This window comes from Wasmannia auropunctata, unplaced genomic scaffold (assembly GCF_000956235.1).
Source record: "Wasmannia auropunctata unplaced genomic scaffold, wasmannia.A_1.0 LD335994.1, whole genome shotgun sequence".
Taxonomy (NCBI): Eukaryota; Metazoa; Arthropoda; class Insecta; order Hymenoptera; family Formicidae; genus Wasmannia; species Wasmannia auropunctata.
In genome coordinates, this window is record NW_012026896.1 from 2,155,977 (window position 1) to 2,171,940 (window position 15,964).

Below are 15,964 nucleotides of genomic sequence, written 5' to 3' on the forward strand. Positions count from 1 at the left end.
AGTGGAATGCGATTTAATTATGTATCGAACAACGTAGATCCATGAAATATATCGTGGATACGCTAATATCGAGGAACGATCTTTTGCACGTTTTTCATTCGATCTTTAAGATGTTTTTGATTGGATCATCTCTGGCTTCTACGTTGCTGTTCATATTCAGAGTTCTGTCAGGAAATTGCTTTGGAACATATCTAAGTTCACAGACTTTCTAATTAGTCATTTTAGCGAAGATAGTAAACTTCATTTTATAACTATATAATTTATTCTTTTATATAAATCAATCAAACATTATTTCTAATATATAAATAACACTCAGTACACGAATATCCAATAAAGCCTTAATACTCAAGATGTACCTATTATTTCTAATATTGTATCAATTACTATATACTTTGAACAATAAATTTACAAGAAGTTTTATTGTAATTAAATTTATGTAATTATCGAATCGATAATTTATTTAATTAATTTGGTAATAAGATCGAAAATATATCTTTAGAAAAATATTAATTTCAATAAACGAAAGATTAAATCAATTTTCTATTTTTCTATTTTGTATTTTATTTAATCAAAATTATGCAAGTTCTCGCGGGGGTTTCTTACAACATGCGCCGATCGACAATTGTTGAAGATTATTTTTTATTTAGACTGTGTAAAAAGATCATATTCCTTAATGGTACGGCAATAATAAATTAATAGTATAACAAGTAAATCTTATTATAAGTCGCATTTGATTATGCTAAAGTAGTTGTGTCAGCTTAGTTGGCGTTGATACTCTGACAAAATTCATGTGTCGCATTAGTGAAACTGATGTCAATGTTCACGGCTAATGATGAAACGCGACGACGCTAATGCCTCCCGTATACGGGTGCACGCGCTTTACGAGCCTCAACTCATTTCGCAGAGATTCGGTCTCTCCAATAACGCCAATCGCTTCCGCTCGACATCCTCCTGCATCGCATCTGAAAGTCCTAGCGCTATCGATCATTGCATTAAGCGCCCGTAACGAAACGCGAAACCGCAAATGCAACGCGGCGATGAACTCCGGCCGGATTTGACTATGGAAAATGGCCTTTGCCATTAATTTATTTACAACGGCTCTGCGCGCGCTCGGCAGTTACACAAATTGGATCCGAATTAACGCGCTTTGGCAGTCATTAAAATTCGCAATGCTTTCCTGTTAATTATCCACCGCAATTACCGCCGGACTGTTTATCTAGCAATGCATCTCATATGTAAAATAAGCGCGCACAAACGCGAGCCCTTTAACAAACTTTTTCGGCGGCTTAAGGGCGCAGCATTATTCCAAATTGCGCGTAATATTCCAACCGAAAATTACCAATTGCATTAAATCATTATGAATTATTTCCTTCTTTTTTTTTCGCTTTTTCACTTGCAACATTACTTCCGCAAATTATAATGCAATATAAGCTTAATAGCTTGTTGCGCGATTATCATTTTCGGAAATTAAAATCTGGGAAATTACAAGTTTCGAGGGAAAATGACAAGAAGGGAAATAGAATTAATAAACAGAGAAAACGCGTCTCTTTTAAATGTAGTGCAATTTTATTATTACAATAAGCATAGGAAAAAGGAATCGACAGTCAAAGAACCAAATGCGAATACACTTGCACCAGGAATTTTTCGGGATCGATTAGATTGCAATTCTCGAGAGCAGAACTTCTTCTCCGTGAGATTTCCATGAGGTAATGAGGTTTTTCCATGAGATTTTCATCTTGTGCCCATCTTAATCCCGAGTCACCGTAGCTTTCGATGTGTCGATGTGTAACTTAGTAGTAGTAAGGGTATTGGTTGTAATACGTGGGGTAGTGAGCGTATGAGTTACGGTAGTAGGGGTAGTATCCAGAGTATGACCCGTATGTGTACGGGTAATGTGGGTAAGAGTTGTATGCGTACGGGTACGCGTACGGCGAAAGTCCGTACGCGAGTCCTCTCTTATCCCTGGCGGCATCGGCGACCTGCGGCTCCTTGGTCTTTTCGGGCTCAGCGGGCTTTTCCGCCGCCATGGCGATGGCGATGAGAGCCAAGAGGAGGATAGCCTGTAAAACGTGCGCGTGAATTAATCCGCGGTCGACGCTTATCATCGAATTTCGTGGCGCAAAAGTGGGACTTAAATGTTACCACTTAGTTTTCGTATATAAATAAGCAAGCCATTTTTGTTTCAATTAACACCAATAAATACTGAGACGAGTATATTTTCTAAAGAAATTAATTTACTAAATGAAAAATTAATTTACTAAACGAAATGTTAGGAAATATCGTATCTCTTACGAATTTGTGCGAAATAATCTAAAGCTGTTGTACTTCTTGTTAATAATACGATTAATGTGACATATAAGAGAAAAGTTATTTTGTAATCTTAATATCCTAATAGGATTTTATAATATATTTAATTCTTAATAATACTCAACATTTTATAATTCTATAATGCTCACGCTAATATGTTCGCGTGTTCGAAAATAAAATAATATAAATATATAGTATCAATATATTTAAATAACGTGAAAATATAGCTATGCTAAATAGGGCGAGAAATAAGATTGCAGATATGCAGACCAAAATAAAGATACAATTTGCAAGTCTAAAAAGTTTAGACATATTTAGCAAGATTTTAAATTTCAAGTTTATTTATAGCTTATGTTCAATAAATAGCTGCAACTACAAAAACGAATTTTCGGAGGAGGAAAAATTCTCTAAGAAAATCTCTCTAAAGTCGAGGAAATTCTCCACTAATTAATTATCGGAGTAACACTGGAATATTACAGTATAAGCGCGGCTTGAGGCCAAAACCGGAACATGCAGTTCAAGCCGAATCGATTTACAGATAATCGCGATAATGCGGTAATTAGATTGTAATCGGCGTATCGCCGATCGGCGAGTGAATTAATCTGAAAATCTATCGGAATATTTCATGCGGTATGCGAATGCAAACCCGATTGATCGTCCCAAAATGCAGAAGAGCATGAAATTTTCAAGCGATTCGTCGGAACAGTAGCTTCCTGTCCGGCAAATTGGTTCGAAGGTTTAACAAGTGTGCAGTGCGAATAATATTAAACGATATAACGATCTATCGGAATACTTACCACGAAGCACTTCATGGTTGATTTGGGTAGCTTTTGGAAGATCAGTAGCTGATGGAACAGTAACTGAGTGTGATGCCTCTGCTTTTTGGCGGATGGTTTATATACCCGACGACCCGGAGCGATTTCTGCATGCGTCACACTCGTGCCGATTGATCAATGCACGAGGACGCACGCAGATCGCGCGGGCGGTGCGTGTGTTCGTACGTGTGCGTGCGCCTCGCGCGACTGGTTACACATGAGGTTGTTATAAACAATATGGCACGTATTGTTTACATCTTCTGTATATGTAATTCGCGGCCGTGCGCTATCGACGCCGATGCCCGCTATCGCGATGATCTGATCTACCTTGTATATCGCGTTCACGTACTCCGCGATGCACTTGCGTACCTTCGATAGAGGGAAACCCGGGTGAGGCAAGGGACCTTGGCAACCCGCCAAAGGAAAGTGTTTTATAACTGTGACATAATTATTACCGCTCGCGCCCGTGTTCGCTTCCTAGGTACGCGCTCGGTGAACCTTAAAGTGCGAATTAATTATTGTGCATCAGCGGTCAAGTTAAGCTCACTTGAAATGATCTACGATTCGCGTCAGATTCCGGGGTAAAATTTCATTTATAATTTCATGCACCATGCACACATTTTGATACATATGTAGGACTTTAATATTCATCTTTTACATCTGTGTACTTTTATTTTTCAAATGTTTTTTGCGTGTTACATGACATATAAAATATTAGACTTAATTACGACAAAGCTTCTCATAAATCACAATTATGAATGCATTGTAATTAATAAAATTATAAAGAATAATGTATTTAAAATGTTAAAAGTCTACTAGACACTTATGCACTCTATTATAAATATTTTTATTAATAACAATTTTACGTAATTACATAATTTAATTAAAAAATTGTTAATTATCGTATTGTGCAAAAAGGAAAAAATAAAATCATTATACATGTTAATTATTCAGCACAAAGAAAAGTTTAACTGATGAGTTTCAAATATGATTCTATTTTAATACCGGTTTCGTCGTCGAATCATTTGGAATAAATGGCGGTAAAAAAACGTAGGAAAAATAGAATAGAAAAATTGAAATGGAATATACAATATTGGCCGAATAAAGTTAATTTATTACGGTAGTTGGTTCACCTTGCGACGTGACCATCTTTTCCGCGACGGACAAATATTTCTGGAACGCTTTTAAAAATTGTACCAGTGGTTCTTAATTATGCCCGATGAAATAAGGATGTGTCAGAAAGAGGATTTATAAACCTCGCACAAAAAAATGTTTTTATTTTCGTCGAATTTATCTCCAAAATTAATTTATGGAATTTTTTTTCCGTTTTTAAATATTGCTTTATTAGACGCCACAAATTATTAATCCTTAAATCCCAATGAGGCAGTCTCCATACGCTGCATGGCTATATTTACTATAGTATTGTAAATTCTGCTATGCGGTTGCTCATATTTACATTTGCAAAAGCTAATTAAATATCCAGTTGACGTGCACGCGTTTAATTAATTAATTAAAATGTACGAATTTGTTTCAGTTTCAAACCGTTCGCTCGGACTACCTTCTGTTTGCAAACATTTATGTTAATTAATTAGTAACGCGAAATATAAATAAACGTAAACGGACGACGCAGTTTCACGTAAAAGCATTTTCAAGAATGCGCAATTTTATGTAAAGGGAATGTTGCTACGAGATGTACGCAACAAATATTACTTCCTGCTCGTGCATCCGAGCTTAGAATTCGTGACACATTTAAGAAGCATGTTGCGTCGAATTTCCCGATCGTTGATAATAAGAAATGAAAAGAATTTCGTATTCATATTTCATCCGCTGATTGCGAATCACTTTCAGGAACGTCATACCTAATTTTGGATTCTGTTTCGACCTAGAACGGGTTAAAAGTTTCCGCCTGAAAGAAAAGATCAAGGATACTTGTCAGCCTACGAATTTCTTGAAAAAAATTGCAATTCTTGATATTTCTTTCGATGGCGCCGCATAATTAGTTTCTAAATTAGAGTGATCGGTGTCGTGACCCCGATAGCCGAACTAAATTATCTCTTTCTGCATCGGCTGCACTGCATTTTATTGAAACTTCAGTTTTTACATACATTTCGTCCGGTTTATAACGAACAAAAAATGACGCACTTGCATAAAATGACGATTAATATTAGGCTCGTCACCTTCGCCGTGCTACGTCTTTATAGTCCAATAAACACGAAACTAACTCATTAACAATTCAGTCCGTTAAAACATTCATCTCTCTGATTTTTTTACCCACATTTCTCGTCTCCGCATAGTTTTCGCGCCTTTATTGTCGCGCTTTGCAAAACAAAATATTTATATGAGACGAAAGAATGTCACTGAGGTATACCATCATATATACGATTTGCGCAACGTTCATATCATTATTATATAACGGCAGAATATTACACAACTAAATTCTCCCTGATATTTTCTTAACTGATTCATGTTTTTGGACACGAAATGTTTTGGACACAGGTAACTTCGTATTAATTACGAATAATCAATTATGAAGAAAGACATGCTACGACCTTTCGATAGATTTCATCCTTTGCTACTAATTAATTTTTTACCATTAAAAATAAAATAAATTTATTGTGATAAATTATACTATTTCGTAAATTATACTTATAAGCAAAGAAATTGTAAAAATAGAATGATTAGCTCCCCGGCGCACGGCGCCTTTGCGGACAGTATTTCAAAGCAAAATTAATTGGAACACGATATTATTATACTTTATATTTAATTAATAAACGCATGAAATATCGACGGTTTAAAAATGTTTCGATGGTTGCACTTACAATCTCACTTCCAATAATATGCACGGTATCTTATTTTAACGCCAGAGTGATAGTTATCCTTAATCTCAATTCGAAATCGTAAAAAGATATTAAATTTTAAATCAATAAATGATATAACGAAATGACAGGCGCATCCTATCATATTGATATAATTAACATTTAGAATGTGTAATTATTAATGGTTTCGTAAAGAATTTCAATAATTTATTCCTTGTATTTCGAGATAAATTTTTGATATTTACTACTTTCGAAGGAATATATATATATATATATATACATATTCCTTATATATATATATATATATATAGGTATATATATATTTATATATAGGTTAAAAATTAACATTTTATATTCCTTTGCTCAGAAAAAATTGTGTAAATTTATAATGCAATTGCCTTGCAAGTGGTATTAAAAGTGAAAATATAGCCCATTATTAAAATCTTAAAAATGATAAAAAGATTTCAGAAATGAAATGAGAATAGAAAGAGGGAAGAGAATTTCGAAAGAAAAATATTAATTAATATACAGTACTCATTACATCCGAAAGTTTATCACACAAAAATATAATTTCTATAGTAAATAATATATATAACCTAACGAAAAACTTCTAACGATTTTATACCAATATAAATAATATATTTAAACCTATTTTAATAATATAATTATTGTTTAAGTATTAAGGCTTACTATAAATCTTAAAAAAGTAGTGCATGCATTATATTCTAGTACAAGAAAAAGTAATAATGTAATTTTAGTGTATATGCGTCGTAAAATACCGTCCCCATTTCAAATTGGATTATTATTGATATATTGTATCATTTTGAAATTTCTCAGCGCCAGGTTATAATCATCGATATTTCATGCGTTTTCATAATATTTTATTAACGGATTGTTAATGTGTGGTACTTACAATGAGTGGTGATATAACTACATTGCGATAACAATTAATTTACGTGTCAAATACAATTAACTGCATTTAACAAATTGCGCACATTGCCGGTAGAGAGTTAATTAAACTGATAATAAATATAAATGTTAAAAGTGCACTAATACATATACATATACTGTATTATTAAATACGCAAGTTTTAGTTATAATCCGTTAATAATTAAGTGATCAATGCAATTTTGTATAGCATTGTATATTTTGTTTAACAATTTACATTATTTGTAAATAAATTTATACTTGTGTTATTTTAAAAATACGTAAAACGTAAATTTTTCAAAACATTAATTTTATTTTAGTCTTAATTTATTTTTATATTATTTATCACCATCTCTTTCAACAAACTCGAGCTTTAATTAATTCTAGGATAATTTACGAATTATGGTAATACATATAAAAAATTCATTTATCTCGATTCTGACATCATAATTCAATATATCTGCAATGAAGTCATACAATTATTAATCCTTTCACCATACTGAGGTGAACGAAGAGCTCTATCGTTATATGCACAGCTCTTCTGCGAAACGCGTTTTATTAGTACTAGTAGCGCGATCAGTGTTTGCTGCTTCATACTATATAATTCGTATCTATGTAGTGTAATAACGATAACAGTTAATTAATTAAGTTATGGCGTTAATTTACTTACTGCAGCAAATCGTAGAAATAAGTAATAATGTGGTTGCACCGATTTCGTATTAATTTTTGTATTTAATATCAAAATATTTAATATCAAATTATAGTGATAAAAAATTGAACTTTACAACGTATATAAATTTTTGCATCGTTTTCTAAAATTTTTCGATATCATTATTTTTTGCGTACGTAAAAGAATAGAAATAAGTTAATAATTATAAAATATTCTCTTTTCAGATATCTTTTATTCAAAGTTTTCTACTTTATAATATACTCGAATTTAGTTTTGTAAGTTATAATATTAAGACTACTTCCTTATGTGGCGCTTTATTAATTTTATACTGAAGCAAGTAATGGTGTTTCATATCAAAGATTGCTTTGCGGGAAGCTGCTATAATATTCTAGAAATTAACTTACTAGCTTTAATTTCTGCCATATTAATTAAAAATAGGAAGTGACAAAGTGCACCAATTTTATAAACTTTGCATAGAAAATCTGATTTTAAACACGAATTTAACAAAAATAGGAATATACAGAATTAGGCTGTGATAAAGGTGTCAGAGATTAATATAGATACATAATAATACATAGCATTAAAAAGTTTATTTATAAAATTAAAACAAAAATACTTCAAGATCTTAATAAAAATGTTTGATGTTTCCACAATATCCACGCCATACTGCACATTAAACCTGCTAAAAATAAAATTATTTACGGTTCATAAAGATATAAATTTTTTAAATATAATACATTAATAATAAAGTCGTGCATCAGATAGAGCTAATAACGTAATCACAACGATTCATGCGAAAGATGGTGTTAATTAAATCATCATTACATACATTTAAGTAAAAAATATATACGACATAAATATTAGATTTACCATATATATTATTTTGTATTTGTGCTAGTATTATCCATATTTAGAATCGTCATTTCTTCAGCAATATGTGACAATTTATTGTTCCTCAAAAAGTTCCTCAAACAAGCATCTCATTTTTTCATAACTCTTTAATCGATCTTTTATAAATCAAAACATGTGATGAAAACGAAGTCGAACTCGAGATCTGATTGCGAATCAATCTTCTTACATGAAGCCATGCAACATCCAAACTTTTTTCTGTAATGTATACGAAATACAATTATTTGCTATAGCTATTTTTAATATAACTTCATATACGCATTAATTTTTAGTTTTCGCTCAGTGGTAGTGACGAATTATAAATATATATCATGACTTAATCTTCAAAATATTCAAAGATATACATCACATTAAGAATATACATTAAAAATAATATTTAAAAAATTTTAAATTTACATAAATTTACCATATATTTAGAAGGTACTCCTTTTTCCTCAACTTATCATCCAAGATGTCTAAAATGCAAAATAGTATTGTATTTAGATATTTAAATCTTAATTTATTTAATAGATATATATAAATATATAATATCAGATAGGAGCGAAAGACTATAATATTAAATTATCGTCAAAGTAATTTCAGCTGAACTATGGAATCATCATTTAATTGTATAATACGCAAGCATTATAAACGAATAATTACCATATATTTAGAAAATACTCCAGTTTCCTCAACTTATCATCCGAGATGTCTAAAATATAAAAATAATGTCGTCTTTAGATATTTAAATCTCAATTCATTTAATATATACAAATATATAAATATATAAATAATATCAGATAGGAGCGAAAGACCATAATATTAAACTTTCGTCAAAGTAATTTCAGCTGAACTATGGAATCATCATTTAATTGTATAATACGCACGCATTATAAAAGATTAATGTACAAATATAATAATATATAATTACAATAACTACACTACAAAAAGTGCATACCTTGGATGTCGACTGAGCCACTTATATATTTCTGTTGTACATCGCTAAGTCGTTGAGAATTAAAATTTTCCTCATACAATTTATCATAAATGTTACTGAATTGCAGTAATCTGCAATAAAAAAAATAAAAAAATTGTTACAACCAATTCAATAAATATAAATAAGATAATTTTATTAATGAAAGAGTCAGCACTGCAGGACATCTCAATCATTAAAAATCTGATAGGTCATGAAATCATCATTCAAGTAAACAAATAAAATCATAAATTAATAGTCTTTTGAAGATATAATTATGCATACATTCTGATATATAAAAATTAAAAAGAATTTCTTCTTCAAAAATTCAAACTTTAAATAAAATAATCATTAAAGCGTTTTATGTGTTTTACAACAAATATAAATATAATATCGTACATAGAGAAGCATCGAAATAAACTTACCACTTCATTATTATGCAATCAAGATTTCTTGAACTTTGCCTGTACAAAGATTCTCGGAACATCAATATTTTCCTTTAAATTTACTGTACGTCTCTGTACGTAGCCACAATCCAATGTTTGAAAACCGATAGATTCAAATAGATATGCTACTTGTTCGACAGAGAAATAATAACTCCTGAAAAATTAGAAGAACATACTATCGTTACTATACGTTCTACGCAGACAAGAAAACATTGTGTCTTATCTAGTATAATCAGAATCCAAAAAGTTTATTTCATTATAAATCAACTGAACTATAAAAGCATCATGACCTTGTATTTAAGCAGATAACGAAAAGAAAAGTATATATAGAATCACCTGGTTCCATCTTGTCGCATATAGAGATTCTCGCTAATCTTGTGCCCAGGTTTGAAACGTAATTGTGCCATATCGTACAATCCGTAATCTCTAAAGAGCAAGATTCCCCCGCTACCAAGGACGTTGTATATATTTTGGGCAACTCTATTAAAAAAAATATACGAGATAATTAATAATCGCAAATTAAACAGATTAGAATCTTGTGTGAAGCAACATATATTTAACGATATTAGAATCAGTAACCTTTTCATTTAACATACTTGTGAAATTTATCAGGATGAATAGCCGACAATGCAAAGATCAGAGTTGCAACATCGACTGGACAATCAATTTCGTTGAAACAATTTTCTAACGTAACATCCGCTTGAAAAGCTTTTATTGTTCCCGGGTGGAATAACGTATGACTCTACAAGAAAACGGACCATTAAAGCACCGGCGGCACGGCAATTTGCAATTGCAATTCAGCGAGTGTTGCACGAACCTTGAGCAACTCGATCGCCCTCGTGGATAAATCGCACGCGAATATTCGCCGAAATTTCAATCCGTCTTCTATCAGGGGATAAACGAAATTGCCGACCCCGCAGCCCACCTCGAGGAGGACATTTTGATTCCCGTTGCCGCCCAAACCGAGCAACTCCTCGAATTCCCGCGTGGTCCAGTGTCTATCTTTGAAGAATCTGGTATCGTTTCGCTTGTAAAACAAATCCCAGTGCTTTTTCGCGTCTCTCTCGAGCTGATTCGCGCGAAACTCGGACACCAAGCGAGAATCCTGCGCCCGCATTCTATCGATCTCCTCCGGCGTGAGACGCTTCGCCACGTGGCCCGCGTTCGATATAGCATTTTCGGCGGATTCGCTCATTTTTTCTCTCCCGCTTATATTGCCGAACCGATTAATTAAATTTGTAACGCGAAACTCATTGTTCCAGAAGAAGTCCACGTAATAATTCAATGTAAAAAGGGGAAAAAATGCTTACTGAGAACGTGTTCACGGCTCACCTTTACTGACTCGTCCGCACTCGTCGAAACGCCAGAAGAAAATGGCCGAGTCGCAGTCGCCGGGCGCCGAGCAATGTGGAGCAATTTGATGGTGTGAGATGACCTTTAAAAAGGCAACGCTGTATGCGATGTTGCCATGATGAGAAGTACCCCACGTGGTACTACGTAATGTTACATGATATTTAGCGGCAAAATTCGAATAGGCAGAATGTACGTCCGAGAAAAATTATATACATATGTGAAATAATTTTTACAAAAATGTCTTTAAAATGTTCATATGTTATTAGTATAAATATTTAAACATTCATTTTTTCTGTCTTTTTTAACATACAATGTAAATTACAATTATTACACAATATAATAATAACAAAGAAATTTTAATTTCAACCGTTTGCTAATAAAATATATTTATTAAGTATTATTAATTGAATTTTAATACGATTATTTAAATTTGGTTTAAATTTAGAATTTATAATCATTATAAACCTCTCTTTAATAAAAAGACATGTATTAAAAGACATACATAATTTTCTTTACACGTTTTACGTATGTTATTAAATATAAATAATGTTTTAAATTTAGATAGTTTAATAAATTTATTTAATGTAATGTGCTGCTTGACAACAGATTAAATGGGCTCCTTTCCGAGCCCGATGTCGGTGAGTATGATTTCCACGCGCAAACACGTTTTTGTTTCATTAACATGCAGAACCTATAGAGGACAAATATTTTATGCCACCGTACAGCATTGGCACACAATGACACACTATTAAAGGGGGCTAGACGTGACTAAAATTCAGTCAAGTAAATTGCGTATCGCTCGTCGGCGATGAAAACAAAGATCGTTTATGATAACGCAAGTATTACATATCGTTATAAATATTAATGGAACAACCGAATTGCCATAAGAGCGTAATCGCCATACGCCATAGGCACTTCAATTGATCACCTTCATTTTAATGTGGCACGTTGTGTGCATTTTCCACATTATTCAACGCATTTTACGTTTCACGAGGAGCCCATAATGTGCAAACCGAGCGCGGTCGAAAGAAAATGAATCGATTGAGTAGTATGTAGGTCATTGCAGACCACAATTTTGTAGAGAGCTTCGCGAGAGATGTAACAACCATAGATTACCTGAATGGAATGAGAAACACGTTTCACAATTCGCAGTCATTAATGCCACGTGTAGTAACGCAGTCATTCCGCAGTTTTCAATTCATCCTTCACAGCCGCTTTATAATCGTATATACCTTGCTTTGACGTTAAAAAGTGTCGCAATTAAAATTGCACTTTTATACGCCGAATGGTATACGGTAGACCGCAATCAGATCAAATTCAACGTACGATCATTATTTTTATTGATTTTTTCATTGCTAATTATTTTATTATCCGTCGAACACACGCATCGATCTTGAATTATTACATTAAGTTTTTAACTCGATCGTTAATAAATGTCATATAGTCTTTCAAAGTTCGAACTAATAATTTAGTTTCAGGTATAAGAACGTGAATGTCATAATCTTTTAAAGTTTGAACTAATAATTTTGTTTCAGGTATAAGAATGTGAAATAATTTTGAAATTTGCTGAAATAGCAAAATCGCGTGTGTTCAAACCTGTGAAATTGAAATTTCACGAAAAAAGCTATCATCGTATCGATAAGAGAAAAGTAAATGTATCGAAAAATCGCTGCGTGACTAGATGGAGAGTATACATCTAAAAATATGTATATCAAATTTAAATCAATTTGGTTGAAAAATTTTTATCACTATTTTGAAAAATGAAATTTTAAGAAAATGTTATTTGTTAATCAATCTTTTAATTGTAATTATTAATATAATAGTATAAATATTGTTTACAAATATATAAACGTTCAAAAAAAAAAATTATAAAATTCTTCTTTCTTTAATATTTACAGTGACCTAATTAAAAGTTGTTGAAATGATTAAACCCGATACCGTAATAAATTTTATAGAGATCATTATTTTACGCGTGTATGGTGCATGCGATCGCAACGATCAAAATAAATTTTATATAACGTTATTAAAGTCAAGATTAAAAAATGAAAAATTAAAATTAAATATTCTTATATGGCATTTAAAAAAATTGATGTCGTACATCTATAAATAATTATGAGCCAACATCAGCATTTTGCATCGAACGGCGTGATGGGCAGAAGATCAAATTACATAAATAATTCGTGTTGGAGAACCACCCAATATATGTGCGCGTATAGTCGGCACCGCTGTAAATATCGGATTTGCGTTACACTCGCTAACGTACGCTACGTGATTTTATTTCGATGTTATTACTCGAAAATTTATTTCGCTAATTAGCCGACCGTCATAGCCGGCTAAAGCGCACTCTCGCATATCGGCCTTCGTTCGGAATACCCCCGCGCGGTTAACGAGCAACAGCACGGGGTGCATAATCATAAAAATAATCCTCATTCTGAAAGCGGAGGAAGAGGGAGAAAGAGAGAAGAGGAAGGAGAAAGGTAACTCCCGCGAGATTGAACGCACTCCGGCTCTCACGAGAGCGATCAAGAGATTATCCGGACTCCTCCCGTTACCAATGCGCGTTACTATACGCTTCAACGGACTCGGCGCGATTTACGCAGTTTCAAATAATCCTACTAACGTTTCCATTAATGCTGTGGTGAATCTTTTTTGGAATTTTTCCGCGGAATGAATTGCAAAGATTAGCTGCGACCGTTTGTTACCCGTCAATTCGCTGTCGGCTCGTCGGACAGAGAGAAGTGAATACTTGCCTTTGTGCCTAAAGAAAAGCTGAAGGAATGGAAAAATCACTCAAAAGTAATGAAATATATATATTTTTTATTATTTCTTATTTTCTAACGATAAAAATTCCAAGCGGAAATTCTCGAAGTCTTTGAATTTTAATTTGAAATGGATTTTTTCTTAATGAAAATATCGAGAAAAAGAGAGAGGTAATTATTTATTTCACTTTTCAATCTGTAGCATCATATATCTTCGCGATTAAGATCTAAGTTAGATTTTTATTAAAATAAACTGTACCTGAAATTAGAGTTGATGAATGTAATTTTGCAATTTATTTGACTATCTATTTCAGTCGTTTATAATTCGAAAGTTATTCGAAAGTAAAGAGACATCGATATTTTCGCTAGAGAAAAATTATCTTTAAATTCATCGAAGAATTTGTCGTTAATAGTGCGTGAGAAATGGAACACTCTCTCTATACACATATCATATAACATATATCTTAATATATTTACACCAATTTATATACACTTAGATCGCATGTATTATGTCATGCATTGTATGTCAATAAACTTAATGATTACTTATATGCTTCATGAGAAGAATCTGTACAATTGTTTACGCGTCTGTGCAATCCCGTGGGCGCGTTTCCCACCATTTATGTAATTGTGTTACACGCACGGCCTACGAAATGATAATTACTTCTCGCAAGTGAAGCGCGCTATGAATAGATTAGATCATATTACGTCCATGTTGACAGAGATCGTATCTCTGATGTAATGAACTTCGTAGGCGTCGATTTACACGAAGATTCTTCGCACTTAAAAATTTGACAAATTCATATTATTTAAGAATATAATACAAGAATATAAAAACACATATTACAATATTAATTGTGTGCCATTTTGTAAATCTCGCGCATATTACTTATATGTATTTTAATTAATAAGCTTAAAATACAGTATTAAACATGTAATTAATTTTTGCTAATAATACGAAATCACACGAATACTTTTCCCCTTTACATTGCTTAACGGTCACGAAATTTATTTAATCAATAAAAAGCAATATAAATAATTTATAACATTTATTATACATACTTATTATACGTATAATTATATATCATTATTAATAATTATTAATATATTTATATCCAAAATATAAGAATCAAAATATAAGAACCTACGTCAGCAATTAATAGAACAAATATCAATTCTTTCGCAACCTTCAAAGTGTACGGATAATAAGTAATGTCTGCGTAATGACTAACGGTCGAAGAATCCGTCTAAAAACGCGCCGTATGGAAGAACATATATTCGCGTTCCACACCTGCGACTTCAACTCTTCGTAGCTCAGCCGCTTACTTTACATAACTGCGAAGTTACAAAATCACGAATGCCAGAGGCGATATTGCAATTGAACGATTTCGTTAGTTTGTGCTGCAAATTTTTAATTCGTGCGCGTTGCCCATCCGTATAAAATACCACGTCAGAGTTATTCAGCAAGCTCACATTCAAAACATTTCAAAACATTAATTAACATTTAAACATTTAGAAACATTTGCAAATTGTGCTAAATAAACAATTCTAATGACATTTTACTTTTTTCTCTTTCTAAAAAAAAAAAAGAATCGATTACTTTACTTCTCTTCGCACGATTCTCCTCTCGTGCGACGCGCAGCGCATATTTTCTTAGAACGTCAGACTGTAAATTATTTACTACGACGAGAATTTTATCAGGTCGTATAAACCACATGTAACATACGATAATCTTTAAACACTATTAAAATTTATTTAACGAGACGTGCCTAGTTTGAATTATATAAATTTCGTCTCTGCTTCTGGTATTTTCCGGCCGATGCCATTTGCGCCGGGCTGTTTCCAAGGAATCCCTGTATAATAACCGTCCAATTTCGAGTATGTCCCCACGACAATCGATGCATCTCAATTATTACGGCGCGATGCATGAGAGGCGCGCACGTGACCGTAGGCGCGGCGGCGGTGGAGGCACCGAAGATGCCTCCTCGCCGTGCCTTTTCCATTCCGTCG

General features: G+C 32.7%; 2 protein-coding genes across 4 annotated transcripts; both read right to left on the minus strand.

The window, feature by feature from the left end:
• Window positions 1-1,543: 1,543 nt before the first annotated feature.
• Window positions 1,544-3,254, minus strand: LOC105453917 (the record flags this gene model as incomplete). Its single annotated transcript, XM_011696195.1, has 2 exons — window positions 1,544-2,060; window positions 3,105-3,254. Coding segments are annotated over 2 exons (420 nt in total), but the record flags the coding sequence as incomplete, so codon positions are not given.
• A 4,852-nt stretch (window positions 3,255-8,106) lies between these two features.
• LOC105453888 (methyltransferase-like protein 6) lies at window positions 8,107-11,245 on the minus strand. Of its 3 annotated transcripts, none has more exons than XM_011696164.1 (9): window positions 10,660-11,245; window positions 10,439-10,584; window positions 10,179-10,322; window positions 9,822-9,996; window positions 9,382-9,491; window positions 9,087-9,135; window positions 8,851-8,899; window positions 8,406-8,642; window positions 8,107-8,214 (listed from the first exon to the last, which is right to left on the minus strand). In XM_011696164.1, the coding sequence occupies exons 1-4, from the start codon at window positions 11,035-11,037 to the stop codon at window positions 9,840-9,842; spliced, it is 825 nt and encodes a 274-aa protein (XP_011694466.1). In that variant the 5' UTR covers window positions 11,038-11,245; the 3' UTR covers window positions 8,107-8,214; window positions 8,406-8,642; window positions 8,851-8,899; window positions 9,087-9,135; window positions 9,382-9,491; window positions 9,822-9,839. The 3 variants fall into 3 exon arrangements, with proteins under 3 accessions (XP_011694466.1, XP_011694465.1, XP_011694467.1); XM_011696163.1 differs by having other exon boundaries at window positions 8,107-8,217; XM_011696165.1 differs by lacking the exon at window positions 8,851-8,899 and having other exon boundaries at window positions 8,107-8,217.
• Window positions 11,246-15,964: the final 4,719 nt, after the last annotated feature.

What these genes read in the sequence shown, in the direction of transcription:
- LOC105453888 (XM_011696165.1), bottom strand. Translation starts at nt 11,037, where the DNA reads ATGAGCGAATCCGCCGAAAATGCTATATCGAACGCGGGCCACGTGGCG. An exon ending in CATCCTGATAAATTTCACAA is followed by an intron (nt 10,323 to 10,438) that starts GTATGTTAAATG and finishes TTTTTTTAATAG; the next exon opens with AGTTGCCCAAAATATATACA. An exon ending in ATGCGACAAGATGGAACCAG is followed by an intron (nt 9,997 to 10,178) that starts GTGATTCTATAT and finishes CTAATTTTTCAG; the next exon opens with GAGTTATTATTTCTCTGTCG.